Below are 19,355 nucleotides of genomic sequence, written 5' to 3' on the forward strand. Positions count from 1 at the left end.
TGTGTCGAGGGTGAATAAAATGGTTGTATGCCATACACTGAGAAGGGAAAGAATTCCAAAAAAATGAAACGATGCAGAGATAGATAGATAGAGATAGATAGATAGACGATAGGAAGGAAGGAAGGACACCCTAGTATGGTAAAAGCTGCAACAGAATCCGTCCTCCTCCCGCTTCATCTGGGCAGATCTCAGGAAGCAAAGGTTTAAGCAGGCTCCCAAAGAGTCAAGCGGTGTTGGAGAAGGGTGCCTTCCTTGTCCGGGTCTGGCGGAACAGGGGTTAAAAAAAGGAGTCCGCCTGTAACTTTCCCCCCACCCTCTTGCCGGTGCGGATCAAAGGGACCCCGGCGTGGATCTTAAAGGGCAAGGCGGAATGCGAGAGAGATGAATTAAGACCATGAATTACAGGGTGGGTGGGTGACAAAAAAAAAAACACCCAACCCTAACGCGATCCCTGAAACTCTCGTTGGAGCTGCCTGTGCGCGCTCCATCTGCCGAGATCTCGGCGAAACGTGATGAATTAAAAACTCCAAGGTGGGGGGTTTGGGAGGGGAGGGCGAGGGAGGAGAGAAACTGGAGATCGTGGCAGCGTCTATGTGCCACGTTGGTGCGCGCCTGCCTGCCTGCCTCCCTCGGCTCCTGTTGGACGGGGCCACCCCTCGATTTCAACTTTCTCTCCTGCGGAACCCGCTCGGCACAGTAACCTGTTACTGATTCTCCTTCCACCTTCTTCCTCCTCCTCCTCCTCCTCCTCCTCCTCCTCCTCTGCCTTCTTCGCCTGGGCGCTACAAACTGAGTCATTCCGTGTTGCCCATGTCTCCTGGGGATCTCGCCAGCCTTTCTGCAGCGTGCTCGCTGCTGCTGCTGCCGCCGCCGCTGCTGCGTTCTTCGGGAGTTCACCAGTCAACGTGCACCCCTGCTGCTCCCATGCAGATCTGGGGTCCGGGTCTGGCCGGGGCTCGGTAGACGGGAGCCGGCGGCAGCAGCCAGCCAAGCCTGCCAGCCAGCCTTTTTGGATAGCCTGAACTATGCATAAATCTGCCGAGTGATCGCTGCTGCTCCCTTTCCATTCATTTGCACCTTGTTTGTTTGATTTCTTGTAGGCCTCTGCGGCAGAGATGGAGAAAATAAGGTAAGTCAACCAATTTTGGGTTCTTCTTCTTCTTCTTCTTCTTCTTCTTCTTCTTCTTCTTCTTCTTCTTCTTCTTCTTCTTCTTCTTCTTCTTCTTCTTCTTCTTCTTCTTCTTCTTCTTCTTCTTCTTCTTCTTCTTCTTTCTCTCTTTCTTTTTCTTTCTTCTTCCCCTCCCCTCCCTTCCCACCTGCCCTCCTGCCCTGCTCCTTACAAGGCAGGCGATCTGCTGGGTCTTATACTGAAGGCTCTCTGATTGAAGACCATTTATTTATTTATTTATTTGGGATGCTTTGGCTATCTGGAAGTAGATTCGATTGCCTGGTTTTGGAAATGCCCAGGGGTCTAGAGGAAACTGGGGTGGTGGGTGGTTGTTGAGAGCCTTTGGCAAAGATGTCTATTTCAGAAGGAGGCTCTGTCTGCACAATGCCATGTTTCCATTGCCAGATAAAATAGGAGGCGATACAGTCGATTAAACAAATGCAGTAGCCACCACTTGGGTCTATTGGCAGAGCATGCTTCCTCTGCTCAGTGAGAACAAGCCAGATCAAATAGTTCACAGGGAAAGGAGAGGAAGAGAGAGCTGTCAGTTGAGGGGCTGGGTGGGAATCAACTTTGCATCAAAGCATCCAATTGCCTGTTGTTTGTTTCAGTGTAAATGGTGTAATATTGGTGTTTGGTTTGTTTTTTGTTATTGTTGTTTTACATTTATTTTCTAGCTGGGGTTTTGTTTTTAGTCATTTCTTCTGTGTTCAAAATGTTGTCTGCCTGTAGAAGTTTCTTCTTAGCATTAACCCCCTGCTTTTCAATCAAAGGGGAGATGGCATTTGGAAAATGTGCAAGTTTCCGAGCTCATGTTTTGAGTGTTGCTTTGGAGGTTTCGTTTCTGTATGTCGTTGCAAGGCATTTTTTTTTAAAAAAAAGGAAAAGCCATAGATTCTTATTGAACCAATTACTACTTGTTTTTGTACAGTGCGCAATTAAGTGTGAATGATCTTGTCCACGCTTGGAAATAAGCTTCACTGAAGTCCATGGGACTTTCTTCAGAGTAAATATGCATAGGATTTGGATTGTAAGCGATACAGTGGGATTTGGAGCTATGTTACATCCTCCCTGTGTTTTGACAAGGTTTATATTACCATCCAAATGTTTTCTGAGCCAGCGATGGAGAACCTGTGGCTCTCCAACTGTTGTTGGACTATGGCACCTAGCATTCCTGACCATTTGCAGTGCTGATGGGATTCTGAGTCCAACAGGTTCTCCATTTCTGTTTAAAGATCTGGGGTTTATCAAGAATCTTTCCTACAGTTTCCATTGAGCCATTGCCTTTGGTAGAACCAACAGAATACAGCTTTCAAACGCGGTGATGTCAAAAGGGCGGCCACAAAGTTATTAAAAAGTGTCAGAAAGTTGCAAAGCTCTGTGGATTCTGACGAAAAGGTAGACGAACACAAACGGGGGAAAGAGGAAAACTGAACGGGTTCCTTTAGCTGGATCTTAGCTGGGGGAAGTGCAGGCAGGATTAGTATTCACGAAGACACTGCTTCTGAACACACCCTTGACACTGGTAGCTTTATTTCATTTCTCATTCATTACTGCTTGGCCTCATGGCCATCAGGGACTAGCCTGGAGGTTCGTTATGGTTCATTAGTGGTCTACAAATACATGGTAATGGGAAGAGTCTGTGTAGTCCAAAAGTATTTACAGTACTTTCCTTCCTGTGAAGAGCTTTGCTACTGCTTTGAGCAATGGGTCCTCTATGTTCCCCTTTGATTTAAGGCAACCTGTGGCCCTTCAGCTCCAACCAGCATGGCCAATGGTTGATAGGCATATGTCAAGAATGCTTTGATGGTGTTTCCTGCTTGGCAGGGGGTTGGACTGGATGGTCCTTGTGGTCTCTTCCAACTCTGTGATTCTATGAGGATGATGGGAGTTGTAGTCCAACAACATCTGGGTGGCACCATGTTGGGGAAGGGTTGCATTATTCACCCATCATTAGTGGCTCACATTATGCACGTTGCCTTCTAGTTACCAAATTCCACCAGTCAGGGAACGAACAACACTGAATCAAATCCCACGTATAGGCTACTGCCTCTAGGCATGCCTAACTTCCTTTCAATATTTCCATACCATACAGAACGGGGTTGGCTAACCCGCAGCCTGCAATGTTGTTGGATTCCAACTCCCACCAGCCCCAGCCAGCATGACCAATGCTCAGGGATTATGGGAGTCAGTGGTCTGGCAATATTCGGAACTCCCTCGACTGAGGAGGTTGAAGGAATGGGAAGAGATGGGCTGGCCAGGCCTTTTCAAGCGAAGGGAAATATTGTCAACAGAATTATGCTCCAGTCCTCATCATTCAGCCAGAAAAGCCGCTGAATTGTGAATTCAATGTAAGTTAATTCTTGCTTCTGCCACAGCTGAATGAGTTTGTCAGTCAACTTTTTTTTCAAAGACTCTGTCTCAAGAAGGGCCCAAATTTTCATAGCTGTACATTTTTCTGCAATCACATACCATAAGATATGATCACTGATCTGTCCCTTTCACAAATGGGAAAGTGGGGTTGAAAGAAAATGAGTTTCCCCCAAACAAAGCAGTAACATCACAACAGAAGGTATTCTGGGGCAAAGCAGCACCACGGAAAGCTAAGCAGGCTTCATAGCCCCAGAGCTTCAAGCACTGATTTCAGGAGCAGCCAACACAGATTCCAAGCCCCAGCCAACATAGCCAATAGCTATGAATGCTGGGAGTTGTAGTCCAACAATGACTAGAGAGCACCTTGTTGGCTACTGCTGCTTTAATTAGTCAAAGGTACCTCTTTTTCTGATCAACTGACTGGTTCTCCATTTTTATTTATTTGGGCATCTTCTACTCATCATTAAACTCAACCCTAGAGCAGGACACAACATGGAAATATATACTACATGATAAAACATTTTTAAAAACAACAACCAAAAAACCAAACCACAACAGCAATACATCAGGGTAGCATCATAGCAGCAAGAAGGAGACAATTGCATTCTGTTCTTAAAGTAATAAAGTGGACCAGTATACATGCCAAAGGCACAGATTCCCTTTCCAGCAGAAAACAGGCTGTCTGACATCCGGTGCAAATAGCTATATTTTTATGAAGCAATACACTCATAAGTAAATGCCATACACTCCCCAAAAAATATGCTTCCCCCCCCCCTTTTTGGGGCCATTTCATCTTGAGTGTATGCAAGGGCTGGGCTTTTAAAACCTTGCTGGAGCAGGGGACAGGCTTCTCTGTCTTCTGAAAATCTGAAAGAGCATCCTGCTTCTAGATATGTAACCAGCTCTCTCTTTATTTTTGCCATCTTGGCTTAAAAGGCTGTTTTGTATATAGATACTTGGCCTTCTTTGCCTCTGGTGCTGTCCCAACAGACAGTAGGGACACGAGCACAAACTGGAGTTATCACATCTGGGTTGCATGGTGCTCTTCTAATATATTGTTTTAAGCAACGCATTTCCATTTATAACGCTCACCCACATCATTCTTAATAATCAGGAGGTCCATTTCCACTTGAGGAAGTCCGAGATGAGCAATGAGCCATGGCTGCACTTGGTGCAGAGGCCAACCAGGAGACCCAGCAGTGCCTTCATATTCAGGATGCTCTGGCCATGCCACAGCCCATCCACCAGCAGCCACCCCAGCCTCCCCAGCTGGGGCAGCCAGCCAAGCCCACCAGGCAAGAAGGAGAGGCTACCACAAAGATGCTGAAGGAGCCTCAGCAGGATCCTGTTGGCCTGGATGAGCTTTCAGTGCTCAGGCCACCGCACAAGGAAGGCATGAAGCTGAGGGTGTTGGCAGGTGGGGGCATCCTGAACATGGATGTGTTGATTTTCCTCATGTCAATGCAGCCATGACTCGCCACTCCAGAGGGACAGGTTCATCTTGGGCTTCCTTCGGTAGAAATGGACCTCCTAATGATCAAGAGTGACGTCAGTGAGTTCCTCACAAATGGTGCCTGGGCAGGCTACTCAGAGTCAACATCCACCTTACCACTGGTGGTGGGCCCGAGAGCCCCACAGTCTTCAATATTGATGGGATAGCTCAGTTGGTAGAGCATGAGACTCTTAATCTCAGAGTTTGAGCCACATCTTGGTTGAAAGATTCCTGCATTGCAGGAAATTGGACTCGATTAGTGGTCCCCAGTTGATGGTCCTCAGACCCAAGGGGGTCCACATAACCCACCCAAGGGGTCTGTGACACCATTCACATTAAAAAAAACCACCAACCATAGAGATAACAACATTTTCAAAAGTAGGGGGTCCATGGCTTGGCTTTTGAAAAACAGAGGGTCCGCAGTAGTAGCTAATCAGGAACCACGGGACTAGAGATGTTCCTCATGGTGCCTTCCAACTATATGATTCTATGATCTCACTAACCCTGCCACAATCGTCCAACCCCTCTCAATGCTATCACCCCAGCCTAACACTTATTCTAATTTACCTGATATACTTACCTCCACATTTAACATAATACATGCTGTCACATACTAGTTTACTGTAATTACTCTGATATTTACACAATATCATTTACATATACATCACAACATCACAACCACCTGTGTGAATCACATCATTCTCCTGTAGCTCAGGAGGTTTGCCAACGTGGTGGCCTTCAGAAACTGCCAGACTAAAATTCCAATCAGCTCAGCCAGAGATTGTGGGAGCCATAGTTCAGCAACAATTTCTGGAGGACTCCACGCTGACTGTCCCTGCTATATCTCAGCTACCCACAAAATCATCACAAATAAAAATTGATATAATTTCCTCCCATCGTGAGAGAGTTTCAACGACAACTATACAGATTCCCAGCTTTAAAAAGAAAACAGAGAGTGCATGCAGATAGAATCATAGAATCATAGAGTTGGAAGAGACCACAAGGGGCATCCAGTCCAACCCCCTGCCATGCAGGAAACACCATCAAAGCATTCCTGACAAATGGCTGTCAAGCCTCCGCTTAAAGATCTCCAAAGAAGGAGACTCCACCACACTCCTTGGCAGCAAATTCCACTGTTGAACAGCTCTTACTGTCAGGAAGTTCTTCCTAATGTAGGTGGAATCTTCTTTCTTGTAGTTTGAATCCATTGCTCCGTGTCGGCTTCTCTGGAGCAGCAGAAAACAACCTTTCTCCCTCCTCTATACGACATCCTTTTATATATTTGAACATGGCTATCATATCACTCCTTAACCTTCTCTTCTCCAGGCTAAACATACCCAGCTCCCTAAGCCGTTCTTCATAAGGCATCGTTTCCAGGCCTTTGACCATTTTGGTTGCCCTCCTCTGGACACGTTCCAGCTTGTCAATATCCTTCTTGAACTGTGGTGCCCAGAACTGGACAGAGTATTCCAGGTGAGGTCTGACCAGAGCGGAATACAGTGGTACTATTACTTCCCTTGATCTAGATGATCTAGTTGTGAGTGGGTTGTTAAGTGTTCATTAACAGGGCTTCATTTAAACTCTCTACCTCTCCATTTATATTTACTAAAAGGTAGTAATACTGGAAAGGTGCTCCCACTGTAGAAAATTGGAAGATAGATGATGGACCATGAACTCCTAGAGAGATCTTTGTAAAGATGTGGAGATGGGGAGAAGCCAGATGGGAACACGAAATAGTAGAGCTCTGATTAATATTCTTTGGTTTCAATGTTGAGGTTTACTGTAGCAGTTTTACAGCACATTCACAAACCTGTCTACTCAGAAGTAAGTCCCATGGATACTGAGATTCATCTCTTTTCCAATCTTCAACAGTCACCTTGTTTCACTTGGCTGCTACTTTCTTCTTCCTGGATTAGTTGCAAGAGTGATCCCACTCTTGCCCTGCATGGAATGATTTTGCAAAAAACTACATAGCCAAACAGATGTTGTTATGCCATGATGTTGCTGTGGGAAAGTGAAGGCAATTCAGAGAATAAGATGAACGAACAGTGCAAATGAACGAGCAAGTAGCAAATAGTCTAGAAAGCAAGCAAACACCATAATCCCAACAAGTATGTCTATTCAGGAAACTCTAGTGATGTTGAATTTAGTAGGACTCACTCCCAGAGAAATGCGCTCAGGGATGAATTCAGCCTGAGTCATATGAGCTTGGTTCTTCTTCTGAAGAAGCAAAATGTGTGATCTCAGCACTCGCCCAGTGAATGGGGCAGAGTTCTATTGTCTGCTTCCATGGCAGCCAGAACAACTGCTGGGTCAGAATTCTTCTTCACATCAAACCTTCTCAGCAAGAAGCAGTGCTTCGATACTGTGATGCAATCCTGTATATCATAATCTCTTTGCTGGAGAGTGGGTCAGGAGAATTATTATATGCCATCAAAGATTGGTACAGATAGAAGAACTGAGCAGCACCACAGAGAGGAAGCCTTGATATTTTCTTTGTCAGTACCACATTTTCTTATTCCTTACTGTTCTGGGTATTTTAGTTATTCATAACTATTTCTCTCTTTTTTTAAAAAAAAAAAAACCCGCTTTACATTTTAAATCTGGTTTATGCCACAAACTCGGGGGGATGGTGAGCCCCGTGCCATAACAAATCATGTTGAAATTTTACTTTGTTTCAGTTTAGGATGGACTGATTTCACCAAGTTGGCGCCCTCAATAGGTAGTTTTGGACTCTCAGCTCCCATCAGCCAGTGGCAGCATAGCCAGTGGTCAGGGATGATGTCCACGAGTTCTAATGTCACGAGAGAGGGAGAAAAACCTTTCTCTATCTGCTTTCTCTATGTTGTGCACAATTATAAAGAGTCACAAGTACTGCAAGCTTTCCCCATAGGGGAGCCATGACACCCTCTTGATCATGTGTGGCGGGGTATAAATAATAAATTATTATTATTATAATGTTGGCTGCGCTTTTCTGCCCCTTTTCCAACTCTGCAATATCCTTTTTGAGGTGAGGTCACCAGAACTGTAGACAATATCCCAAATGCAGTCCCACCATAGATTATGATATTAGCAGTTTTAGTTTCAATTCCTTTCCTAATGATGGATTTTGCCTTTTTTCACAACTGCCACATACTGGGTCAACATCTTTGTCAAGTTATCCTAGTGACCCCAAGTTCTCATTCCTGGTCCATCACTGTCAGTTCAGGCCCTATGAGTATATAGGGGGAATTAAACATTTTTGCCCTAACATGCTTCATGTTACGTTTGTTGGAGTCCAACACCATCTGGGGGGCCTTAAGGTTGGCAAAGGCTGATTTAGGCTGTATATTTCTTGGAGCTGGGACTTACCTTTTGCTTCTTATGGGTTGTATTCAACATAGCACTAAGGCTTGCACAATGGAATATTCTCCTTAGCTTTCCCTGTATATCCCCTAAATCCATTCTGGGGTTCCCCCACAACCCTCTGGAGCAGATGTGGGAACAGTGTGGGGACACATGGTGGGAGGAGAGAAGGGGAAAGTCTTGTTTTCCTAACACTAATCCTTCTTTGCACACAACTTTTTCATTGACTAATGTCCTGTGTTACAAATAACAATATCAAGTTCTATGTCAGGGGTAGGCAACATAAGGTGTGTGGGCCGGATGCAGCCCAATTGCCTTCTAAATCCAGCCCATGGACGGTCTGGGAATCAGCATGTTTTTACATGAGTAGAATGTGTCCTTTTATTTAAAATGCATCTCTGGGTTATTTGTGGGGCATAGGAATTCATTCTCCCCCCCCCAAAAAAAAAAATATAGTACGGCCCACCACATGATCTGAGGGACGGTGGACCGGCCCACGGCTGAAAAAGGTTGCTGACCCCTGTTCTATGTGCACTGATGGTGCAGTAGAAAGAATAACATTGACTTAAATGAAGCTTGATGTTTTATGCTGCATCAGTTTATTTTTTTAAGTGCTTCCTTCCATTTTCCTTTGCATGAACACAGGGCTCATCGAAACTTACCTTTATTCCATGTTTCCAAGCTGTTTCTCCACCACCACCAAAGCGCATTCCCCAGGAAAAGCTGTGTTTTACCACTGAATCAGAGCAAACAGCAACCAGGTTTTCCATGGAGATAGCATTGGGACAAAGAAAACCCATTCGGAAACACAGTTTTAAAGCATGGACCTGTATCTCAAAAGCGCTGCACATAAGGAAGTCTAGATGAGCCTAGAGACTAGGAGATTCCAAGTAAGAAGAAATTGTCCAAGGTCAAGGACAGAGGTTAGGGTAAAGATTGATGGGAATCCAAAACAAGTTGGGGGAACCAGGTTGGGGAAGGCTTTTGTTGTTTAGTCGTTTAGTCGTGTCCGACTCTTCGTGACCCCATGGACCATAGCACGCCAGGCACTCCTGTCTTCCACTGCCTCCCGCAGTTTGGTCAAACTCATGTTCGTAGCTTCGAGAACACTGTCCAACCATCTTGTCCTCTGTCGTCCCCTTCTCCTAGTGCCCTCAATCTTTCCCAACATTAGGGTCTTTTCCAAGGATTCTTCTTTTCTCATGAGGTGGCCAAAGTATTGGAGCCTCAGCTTCATGATCTGTCCTTCCAGGGAGCACTCAGGGCTGATTTCCTTAAGAATGGATAGGTTTGATCTTCTAGCAGTCCATGGGACTCTCAAGAGTCTCCTCCAGCACCATAATTCAAAAGCATCAATTCTTCGGCGATCAGCCTTCTTTATGGTCCAGCTCTCACTTCCATACATCACTACTGGGAAAACCATAGCTTTAACTATACGGACCTTTGTCGGCAAGGTGATGTCTCTGCTTTTTAAGATGCTGTCTAGGTTTGTCATTGCTTTTCTCCCAAGAAGCAGGCGTCTTTTAATTTCGTGACTGCTGTCACCATCTGCAGTGATCAAGGAGCCCAAGAAAGTAAAATCTCTCACTGCCTCCATTTCTTCCCCTTCTATTTGCCAGGAGGTGATGGGACCAGTGGCCATGTTCTTGGTTTTTTTGATGTTGAGCTTCAGACCATATTTTGCGCTCTCCTCTTTCACCCTCATTAAAAGGTTCTTTAATTCCTCCTCGCTTTCTGCCATCAAGGTTGTGTCATCTGCATATCTGAGGTTGTTGATATTTCTTCCGGCAATCTTAATTCCGGCTTGGGATTCATCTAGTCCAGCCTTTCGCATGATGAATTCTGCATATAAGTTAAATAAGCAGGGAGACAATATACAACCTTGTCGTACTCCTTTCCCAATTTTGAACCAATCAGTTGTTCCATATCCAGTTCTAACTGTAGCTTCTTGTCCCACATAGAGATTTCTCAGGAGACAGATGAGGTGATCAGGCACTCCCATTTCTTTAAGAACTTGCCATAGTTTGCTGTGGTCGACACAGTCAAAGGCTTTTGCATAGTCAATGAAGCAGAAGTAGACGTTTTTCTGGAACTCTCTAGCTTTCTCCATAATCCAGCGCATGTTTGCTATTTGGTCTCTGGTTCCTCTGCCCTTTCGAAATCCAGCTTGCACTTCTGGGAGTTCTCGGTCCACATACTGCCTAAGCCTGCCTTGTAGAATTTTAAGCATAACCTTGCTAGTGTGTGAAATGAGCGCAATTGTGCGGTAGTTGGAGCATTCTTTGGCACTGCCCTTCTTTGGAATTGGGATGTAGACTGATCTTCTCCAATCCTCTGGCCATTGCTGAGTTTTCCAAACTTGCTGGCATATTGGGTGTAGCACCTTAACAGCATCATCTTTTAAAATTTTAAATAGTTCAGCTTGAATATCATCACTTCCACTGGCCTTGTTATTAGCAGTGCTTTCTAAGGCCCGTTTGACTTCACTCTCCAAGATGTCTGGCTCAAGGTCAGCAACCACACTACCTGGGGTGTACGAGACCTCCATATCTCGGGGAAGGCTAGGATATGTCATTCTTCTCCCCACTTCTGGTGGATTTCTGCTGCCAGTCCAAATGATGGATAAAAATCTAAAGGTGCTGTATAGATGATAAAGATGAGTGGGGTGATCTATTTGAGTCAACATATCTGAGGCTCTTGGCGATGACTTTCATCATGAAGGAACTGGACTAGGCTAACTAAATTTCACATGGGTGCTTCACTCAGATTAGAAGTATTATCTGATCACTTTTCTGGGATATTTATATCCCAGTAGGTAAAGATACCAGATTAATAGGGTAAAACAAGAGGTGAATTTGCCACGATGGCAAATACATTCCTTATTTCATACAAGTGACGATTACTTCCTAGCTTAACCATTCAGCGCTCTGAAAAATATTATTTAAGGAGCAGAGTCAGTAAGGTTGAAGCTAGAACTTCATTATACCCAAGGCGAGATTCTGGAATGTAGGGGGAAGTTTATCCAGAAAAAGCAGGGCATGACTGCAGGAAAATAAAAGATATATTACAAATCATTCTAGATTCACTGTGTACTGATTTATCTTTAGACATTTTAAAAAATCAGGAAGGGTTTTTTGAAGTTACAAGGAGTTAGAATATCACCAATGCATGCTGGAATCAAAGTTCATTTCTTGTGCTTGGTGTCTATTGTAACAGTTGCTCAGGTATGCAAGTAGTCCTTGGTATATGCAAAACAGGATTGCTTGCTATTAAGAGTCAGATGGTACCATGGGCTTGATGTATAGTAGAGAGTCAATCAGAAGCATTCCATTTGCCATTCTAAAATAGACATAGAAGAGACTCATCATTGTGTGAAGAATCGGAAGGACACTAGTTTCTCAGCAGAGGTTGAGTAGCACTTATCAGGAAGTGTGTAAAAGGCTGTGTCTTGCCTAAGAATACTTAAATAGATTTGTGCATATATATGATGCAAACAGGCTTCAATGGTTAACTTGGGCTCTTGCTGACTCTGCAGCATGAAATAGGATTTTATGATGCATTTCTGTTGTTTTATTGGCCCATTTATTGTGGATTGATTTCATGTACACCACTCAGGCAGGGGTGGCTGGTGCCTGTTGGGATGTGTGGGGCAGAAAGTAGGGAGGCCAAATAGTGAGTGGAGCCAGAGCAAATGATGGATGGAGCCCACCTGTTCTAAATTTGTTCCCATCCTCCTCCCTGATGAGTTTTATAAGGGACAACATTGACACAAAGGAGGAGGAGGAGGAGGAGGAAGCAGACAGACAGGGCAATTCCTTGGACTTATTGAAATTAGAAGGTTGGCAGGTCAGGGGCTGGCAGAGGACAGACTGAGGTTGGTGTAGCACAGCCTCATTTGCCCTAATGAATTAGCTTCCATTGTACTTAGAAATTTGAATAATTAAGTGATATTAAAATGTCTTAAATAAAATAAAAAATAATACTCTCTCCAGAGATCAATTGTATACAAAGTTTGCAGCATAAGCATAAGGTCATTTATTCCACAGATAACAATATTATATTTGTGGTTATCATGGGATATATTCACACAACTTTTACTCAGAGTAGACCCATTGAAATGAATAGACCCAAGTTAGCCACGGCCATTAATTTCAATGAGTCTACTCCAAGTGAAAGTTTCAGCCATACCTCATATTGCGTCTGCTGCGGGTTGCGTTTTTCCAGGTTACGAACATGTCAGACCCGAAAGTGTTTACTTCCGGGTTTCATCGCGCACATGCACAGAATCGTCCTGCGTGCTTCGCGCATGCACAGAAGCACTCTATCGTGCTTTCACACATGCGCGAAAGCACCGCTCAGGTTGCGGACTTTCCAGGGTGTGAATGGCACCCCAGAACGGATCAGGTCCGCAACCCCAGGTACCATTGTATTTGAATACAAACTCAAAAAATATTTTTGTACACAGGGGTACAGTCATACTTATAGAAAAATGCAGATAAAAGTTAATGGATTACTGTTACATTTTGCATGATTTTCCACCAACAGAAATTATTGTGCAATTTACCACCAAAGCTGTTTCGTATCTCTTGGTATATTTCTTAAAATAAAACATACACACAGCTGTCCATATTAGATTGGAATGCTAGCTTCAGTATTGACCACATGATATATATTTAAGTTCTATAAGCCATTGAAGCTTGAACCAAATACGAGACTTCATAAATGTTTATAGCACACTTAAATCTGAAATTCGAGTTGTTATTTTCTTCTGTCTTTGATATCTCCTAAGAATAATGGAATTGTTGGCTTTAATCCTTTCCCAACCTGGCGTCCTTCAGGTAGTTTGAACTACAGCTTCCACCAGCCCCAGCCAGCTTGGACCCCATGACCAAGGCTGATAGGAGCTGGAGTCCAAAACATATACCTCTGATAATTAGGCAGATTTTGCACCAGTGTCTGGTCTTCGTTCTGCCAGAAATCATAGTCTCTTTCCCCTGTCTCCATCGACAGCCTTGGTACCTTCCAGGTGCTATAATTTTTCATGTCAAGTTGTTGGCAACCCTACCTGTGGATTGTTCAAGCCCTTCTCTGAAGAAGGACATTCATTATAGATCAATGACTGCACTCAGTTTGGCAACCTTCCTAGAAATTCCCAGTCTTGAAACACTTTTAAAACCAACAGCAGACCCTGGTAAGTCTTGAGTTTGGTCCAAAATGGATCTTTGGAAGGCTAACCCCCCCCCCAATCTACCACTGTTGGCTTCCAGGCTGGGGACCTGCAGGAGTGCTACCAACAGCTGCAGAGCAGGCTAGTTTGCAGTAGTTCAGGACCCTGGACAGATCCCTGTAGAACACACAAGGCATTCCTAGCAATACGGTAGCAATTCCCTGGAAGCCACTGTGAACTCAAACAGTCCTGCAGCCAAGCGTCCTCGCTTTGATGGAAGCCAACCGCAAGATGTCTATGACAAAAGCGTCTCTCACTAAATATAAACAAACTGTGAAAAAGAATATGAATTGAAAGTGGAGACAATAGATGTACCTTCCCCTGTTTATCTGTTTGTTTTCTGACACTAAAAACACTTCAATGAAAACTAATTTTTTAAAAAGCTATTCACTGTTTCTGGGTGGTGTCTCCAGGGAAAGTAGATACTGCCAGTACTAGCTTTTGGGACTCCCCTCTTGTAGGAATCTCCCGTACAATTGGTATTTGCAAGGTTCTCTGAAGGTGTGGCTTCTGCCCCTGGCCTTCTCAATCATGATACTTCTCTGAGTTCCACATTTGTAGGAAATTGATATTTTATTGTGGCAGCCCACATACGTTGAAACTCCCTGCCTCATGACATCAGACAGGTCCTTGTACTCTTTTCAGCACCTGCTACAAACATTTTTCTTCCAGCGAGCCTACCTAGATATGTAGAATATTGACATGTGTTTTAATCAGGTTTTTAGCTTAGTGTTTTAATCAGGTTTTCTTCCACCAAGCCTACGTAGATATGTAGAATATTGACATGTGTTTTAATCAGGTTTTTAATTATGTTTACTTACTTGTAAACAGCTTTGAGGTTTTTTAAGCAAACCACGAGGTATATAAATGTTATGAAATTAATAAAAGAATAAATGTTTTTATTTGATCTCAAAAGCGCATTTAATATGTATGTCTGTTATTTTTCGATGCCAATAACTGTGTTGTGAAATTCAGAGAGAAGAAAAATCAGCACATTAGTCCAGGAAGCAGGGATCAGGTCAGCTCATACTGGAATTAAAAAGAAAAGCAAAGCAAAATTCTTTAAGCAAATGACATCACAGGGGTCTGCTGAGCTCCCTCATTTTGAAAACTGGAATTCTTCTCCATTTGCTTTTGTCCAATGGTGTTAGGGGAAAGAAAGAATGAAATCAGCAGTGTGTGGGCGAAACTCAGAAACTGGTGTAAGAGGATTCTATGAACAGACACAGAGGCATGTACATCTCTGTGCAACAATTCTGCTTGTTGGAGGAGGAAGTACAGTGGAACCTCGGTTTATGAACACCTCGGTTTATGAATTTTCGGTTTATGAACACCGCGGACCCATCTGGAACGGATTAATTCACTTTCCATTACTTTTAATGGGAAAGTTCGCTTCAGTTTATGAACGCTTCAGTTTATGAACAGACTTCCGGAACCAATTACACCCATGTTTCAGTTTATGAACGCTTCAGTTTAAGTACTCCGCGGACCTGTCTGGAACGGATTAATCCACTTTCCATTACTTTCAATGGGAAAGTTTGCTTCAGTTTATGAACGGTTACTCCGCGGACCGTCTGGAATGGATTAATCCACTTTCCATTACTTTCAATGGGAAAGTTCGCTTCAGTTTATGAACGCTTCAGTTTATGAACAGACTTCCGGAACCAATTGTGTTCATAAACCGAGGTACCACTGTATGCAGACCTCCTGTGTCACACCTGATCCTTTTGAATTGCAGCCCTAAAGATAACTTTGGTGGGGAGAGAATTGGGAAATCCTCAGAAATAAGCCACGAGTGCAGGGGAAACTCCTTGTTGAAATGCCAATGCGCTGTTTTCCTCCCCAACTGCCAGAATACCTGCTGAAGCAGACTGTGCCTAATTATTAGAGACTTGCCAGGCTGCAGAGTTGTGTTTACAAGACTGAGTTTGCATTCTCGGAGCTTGGGAGTGAGGCTAAACTTCTTAATCACAAACTTCTTTTTTTAAAAAAAAGGATCTGCATTTATGTAGCTTGGCTGTGTATGTTTGCATTGATGATGCTTTATAAATAATAATAATAATAATAATAATAATAATAATAATAATAATTTATTTATACCCTGCCCATCTGGCTGGGTTCCCCCAGCCACTCTGGGCGGCTTCCAACAAAACATTAAAATACAAAAATCCATCAAACATTAAAAGCTTCCCTAAACAGGGCTGCCTTAAGATGCCTTCTAAAGGTCTGGTAATTGTTGTTCTCTTTGACCTCTGGTGGGAGAGTGTTCCACAGGGTGGGTGCCACTACCGAAAAGGCCCTCTGCCTGGTTTCCTGTAACTTGGCTTCTCGTAGGGAGGGAACCGCCAGAAGGCCCTCGGCGCTGGACCTCAGTGTCCGGGTAGAACAATGGGGGTGGAGACGCTCCTTCAGGTATACTGGACCGAGGCCGTTTAGGGCTTTAAAGGTCAGCACCAACACTTTGAACTGTGCTCAGAAACGTACTGGGAGCCAATGTGGATCTTTCAAGACCGGTGTTATGTGGTCTCGGCAGCCGCTCCCAGTCACCAGTCTAGCTGCCGCATTCTGGATTAATTGTAGTTTCCAGGTCACCTTCAAAGGTAGCCCCACATAGAGCACATTGCAGTAGTCCAAGCGAGAGATAACTAGAGCATGCACCACTCTGGCAAGACAGTCTGCGGGCAGGTAGGGTCTCAGCCTGCGTACCAGATGGAGCTGATAAACAGCTGCCCTGGACACAGAATTGACCTGTGCCTCCATGGACAGCTGTGAGTCCAAAATGTCTCCCAGGCTGCGCACCTGGTCCTTCAGGGGCACAGTTACCCCATTCAGGACCAGGGAGTCCTCCACACCTGCCCGCCTCCTGTCCCCCAGGACTGTCTTGTCAGGATTCAATCTCAATCTGTTAGCTGCCATCCATCCTCCAACCGCCTCCAGGCACTCACACAGGACCTTCACTGCCTTCACTGGTTCCGATTTGAAAGAGTGGTAGGTAGAGCTGGGTATCATCCGCATACTGATTGATAAATAAATAAATCCCCCCCTCTGCTAATTACAGCTGACTCGAAAGCGCACAGCCCAAACAAGTGCAAAACCAAAACAAAACCTAGTCCTTTGAGTGCAATGAAAGTACAGGCTGAGGCATACGTTATGTTTCACTCTAATAAGGTCCTTAACTACTGAAGTGAGAAGGCAGCTGGGTTTTCCCTGCCTTGTACCCTATACATATTTATTCCTGGAATTGTTCTTGCTCACTTTGATCTGCAACAACGCTTTTCATAGCTGCGTTAAAAATCAAGCCTATATCCACCCAAGTGAGTATGGCCCACAAAGGAATGGATGAACATCCTATTCTTTGATGCCTGCCCGGGACTGAAAATATGCAAAGGGCGGGGAGAGAGAGGCTTCTCAAGCATCTATTGAACCATGCCTGTTCCACCCTCCAAAACCCAGCCCAAAGTATAACAAATGCAAGAACTTCTAGGCCTCTAAATATTTAATGTTCGGATCTGCAATAAGAGACCATTTTTAAGATGCAGAACGCAGCCGTACAGATGGATAATTCAGAGGTACAGACACTTTGCTTTCCTAGCCAAGTCAGGCGAGGCATTTACAATAAATAAAAACCAGCTGCACTTTAATTACCTAGTGCCTACAAAACAAAGCTGGATGAAGCTGGATTTTTTTGGGGGGGGAGGTGGTCAGCCTCTAAGGGCTTCGGCATTACATTATGCATTGGCACTGAATGCTGGCACTGTTAACTAGTGTGATATTTAATTTTTGGTTTAGCCATCGTGGGCAAAGTTCTGTTATGGTGCCAAGTGATGGGGGTCAGGGTGTGTATGTGTGTGGAGGGATCTGCTCTTGTACTTCTAACAGCCTCTTGATTTGCAGAAGTCAGCAAGTGAAAACTCCTCACAGCCAGAAGATAAATATTATCACTTGCTTACATCTGGGGACCGTTGGCTTGAAGGGTAGAGCACAAATCCAATGAATAATGCTAGAAATATTGAATGTGTAGCTGTGTGTCATGATAGAATCACAGAGTTAGGGAGACCAAAAGACAAGCTTCAGCAAATCCTTCCAGCAGGCAGGACAATCTGCCTTAACCCCCCCCCCACTTGGACTAACAGTGCACCAGTTTCTAGACTATGTCCCAGGAACTCTTCCCAGTCAGCGTGCTCCTCTGTGTGAAGTTTTACAGAGGCACACTTAGGGCAGCGTAACTGGCTCACCCCAGGGGCATAGCGAGGGGGGAGCAGGCCACTCCCAGCTCCGCATTTTGGGGGGCAGTGCGAGTGGCGGCGGCACCCCGCTATGTAGCGCGCATATGCAGCATCGCTACATAGCGATGCATGCATCGTACGTAGCGACGCTGCACGTGTGTGCTATGTAGTGATGCCCTGCCCCCAGGAGCGTGTGATGTTTGCCACTCTGGGTGCCCAAGCGGCTTCCGACGGCACTGGCTCACCCTCACATGGCACCGAGCTGTGGGGGCACCTTTCTGCCTCCTTCCCAAGGCCTAGTAAGCACTTGCTTTGGGAAGGCGTCATGAGCAGTAACGTCTTAAGGGTACCCAGTGCCATGGTTCAAGAATCCTCCGGCATGCCCCCCCTGGTGGCAGTAGCGTGCAGCTGATGGGCAGAGATGGAGGATGGCAGAGCCTGGACGGCACACACCACCTTGCATGGGGCTGGCCTGGGTGCAGAGCCCACCTCCCACAGAGGGGGCTGCTCGGGCTCCCGCCCTGGACCGGCCCCTCCTTGGCACCTCCCTTCAGCGGCCGCTCCGGGACACGGTGGTGGCACGCAGCCATTGAGCTTCCTCCATGAAGCAGAATCAGCGAGACTCCTGCCTAGAGTGGCAGCAGGTGCGTGGTGCCACTCTAGGCAGGAGTCTCGCTGATTCTGCTCCATGGAGGAAGGTCAATGGCCACGCGCTACTGCCACCATGGGGGTGGGGGGGCGCCGGCAGCAGCTGCTCCCAGACACCAGCCATTCGGCGCCCCTTCTGCGGCCCTGGTGGCCAGGCGCCATAGCGCCTTGCACCATCTGGCCCGAGCCTAGAGACAGTCCTGGTCATGAGGGATCTGGCAGGATCCTAGAGTCCTCCTGCCTCTTCCCAAAACTTAGTTAACGCTTACCCAGATTTGGGAAGGAGACAGGAGGTCTCTAGGACCCTGGCCAGAGCCCTCACCCTTCCCAAAGCCCAGCATCTCACTTAGCCGGCTTTGGGAAGGCGGCATGAGGGTGGGCGGCATCAAATTTGGTCTCGCACAAGGTGCCATATTGCCAAGGTCCACCTCTGGGTTTTAACGCAATCCCAAATGACCATTTCTCTTTCCCCTCCCCTTGCTATGCAGACTGCTTTGCTGAACATTCGGAGCCACTAGACCAGCTCAGCCAATTGGTGTCAAAGGTTTTTACTGCCAAATGTCTCACACAAGGAGGACGAATGGAAGAATCATTAACCTTTGCACAAGTATAATGTAGATCAGAACGATAACATTAGGAACTGGCAGGAAATACTCAACCTATTTAAGTGCCACTTGGTGACAGTTGCCATTGAAGTGAGCAAGGGCCAGCTATTTGGAAAGTCACCTTAGCTGGTAAAACAAGTGTGTGCTTCGAGACTCTTTCTCTCTTCATAGAGAATTGTCTTGTGTTGTGGGAAGGCTATCAATGGCAGTAAACCTCTGAATGCCAGGTGCTGGGAATCACCTGGTTCAGAAGGTCCAGCTACACTCAGGT

At 45.3% G+C, this 19,355-nt stretch overlaps 1 protein-coding gene across 1 annotated transcript in view; it reads left to right on the forward strand.

Moving 5' to 3' along the window:
- The first annotated feature begins 1,026 nt into the window (after nt 1–1,026).
- Nucleotides 1,027–19,355, forward strand: part of BEGAIN (brain enriched guanylate kinase associated) — a 145,668-nt gene continuing 127,339 nt past the window's right edge. Inside the window, exon 1 of the mRNA XM_060277359.1 lies at nt 1,027–1,129. Within this exon, the coding sequence (XP_060133342.1) occupies nt 1,116–1,129 (14 nt within the window). The 5' untranslated portion in view covers nt 1,027–1,115. The remainder of the gene's footprint in view (nt 1,130–19,355) is intronic.

Source organism: Zootoca vivipara, chromosome 1 (assembly GCF_963506605.1).
Source record: "Zootoca vivipara chromosome 1, rZooViv1.1, whole genome shotgun sequence".
NCBI lineage: Eukaryota > Metazoa > Chordata > Lepidosauria > Squamata > Lacertidae > Zootoca > Zootoca vivipara.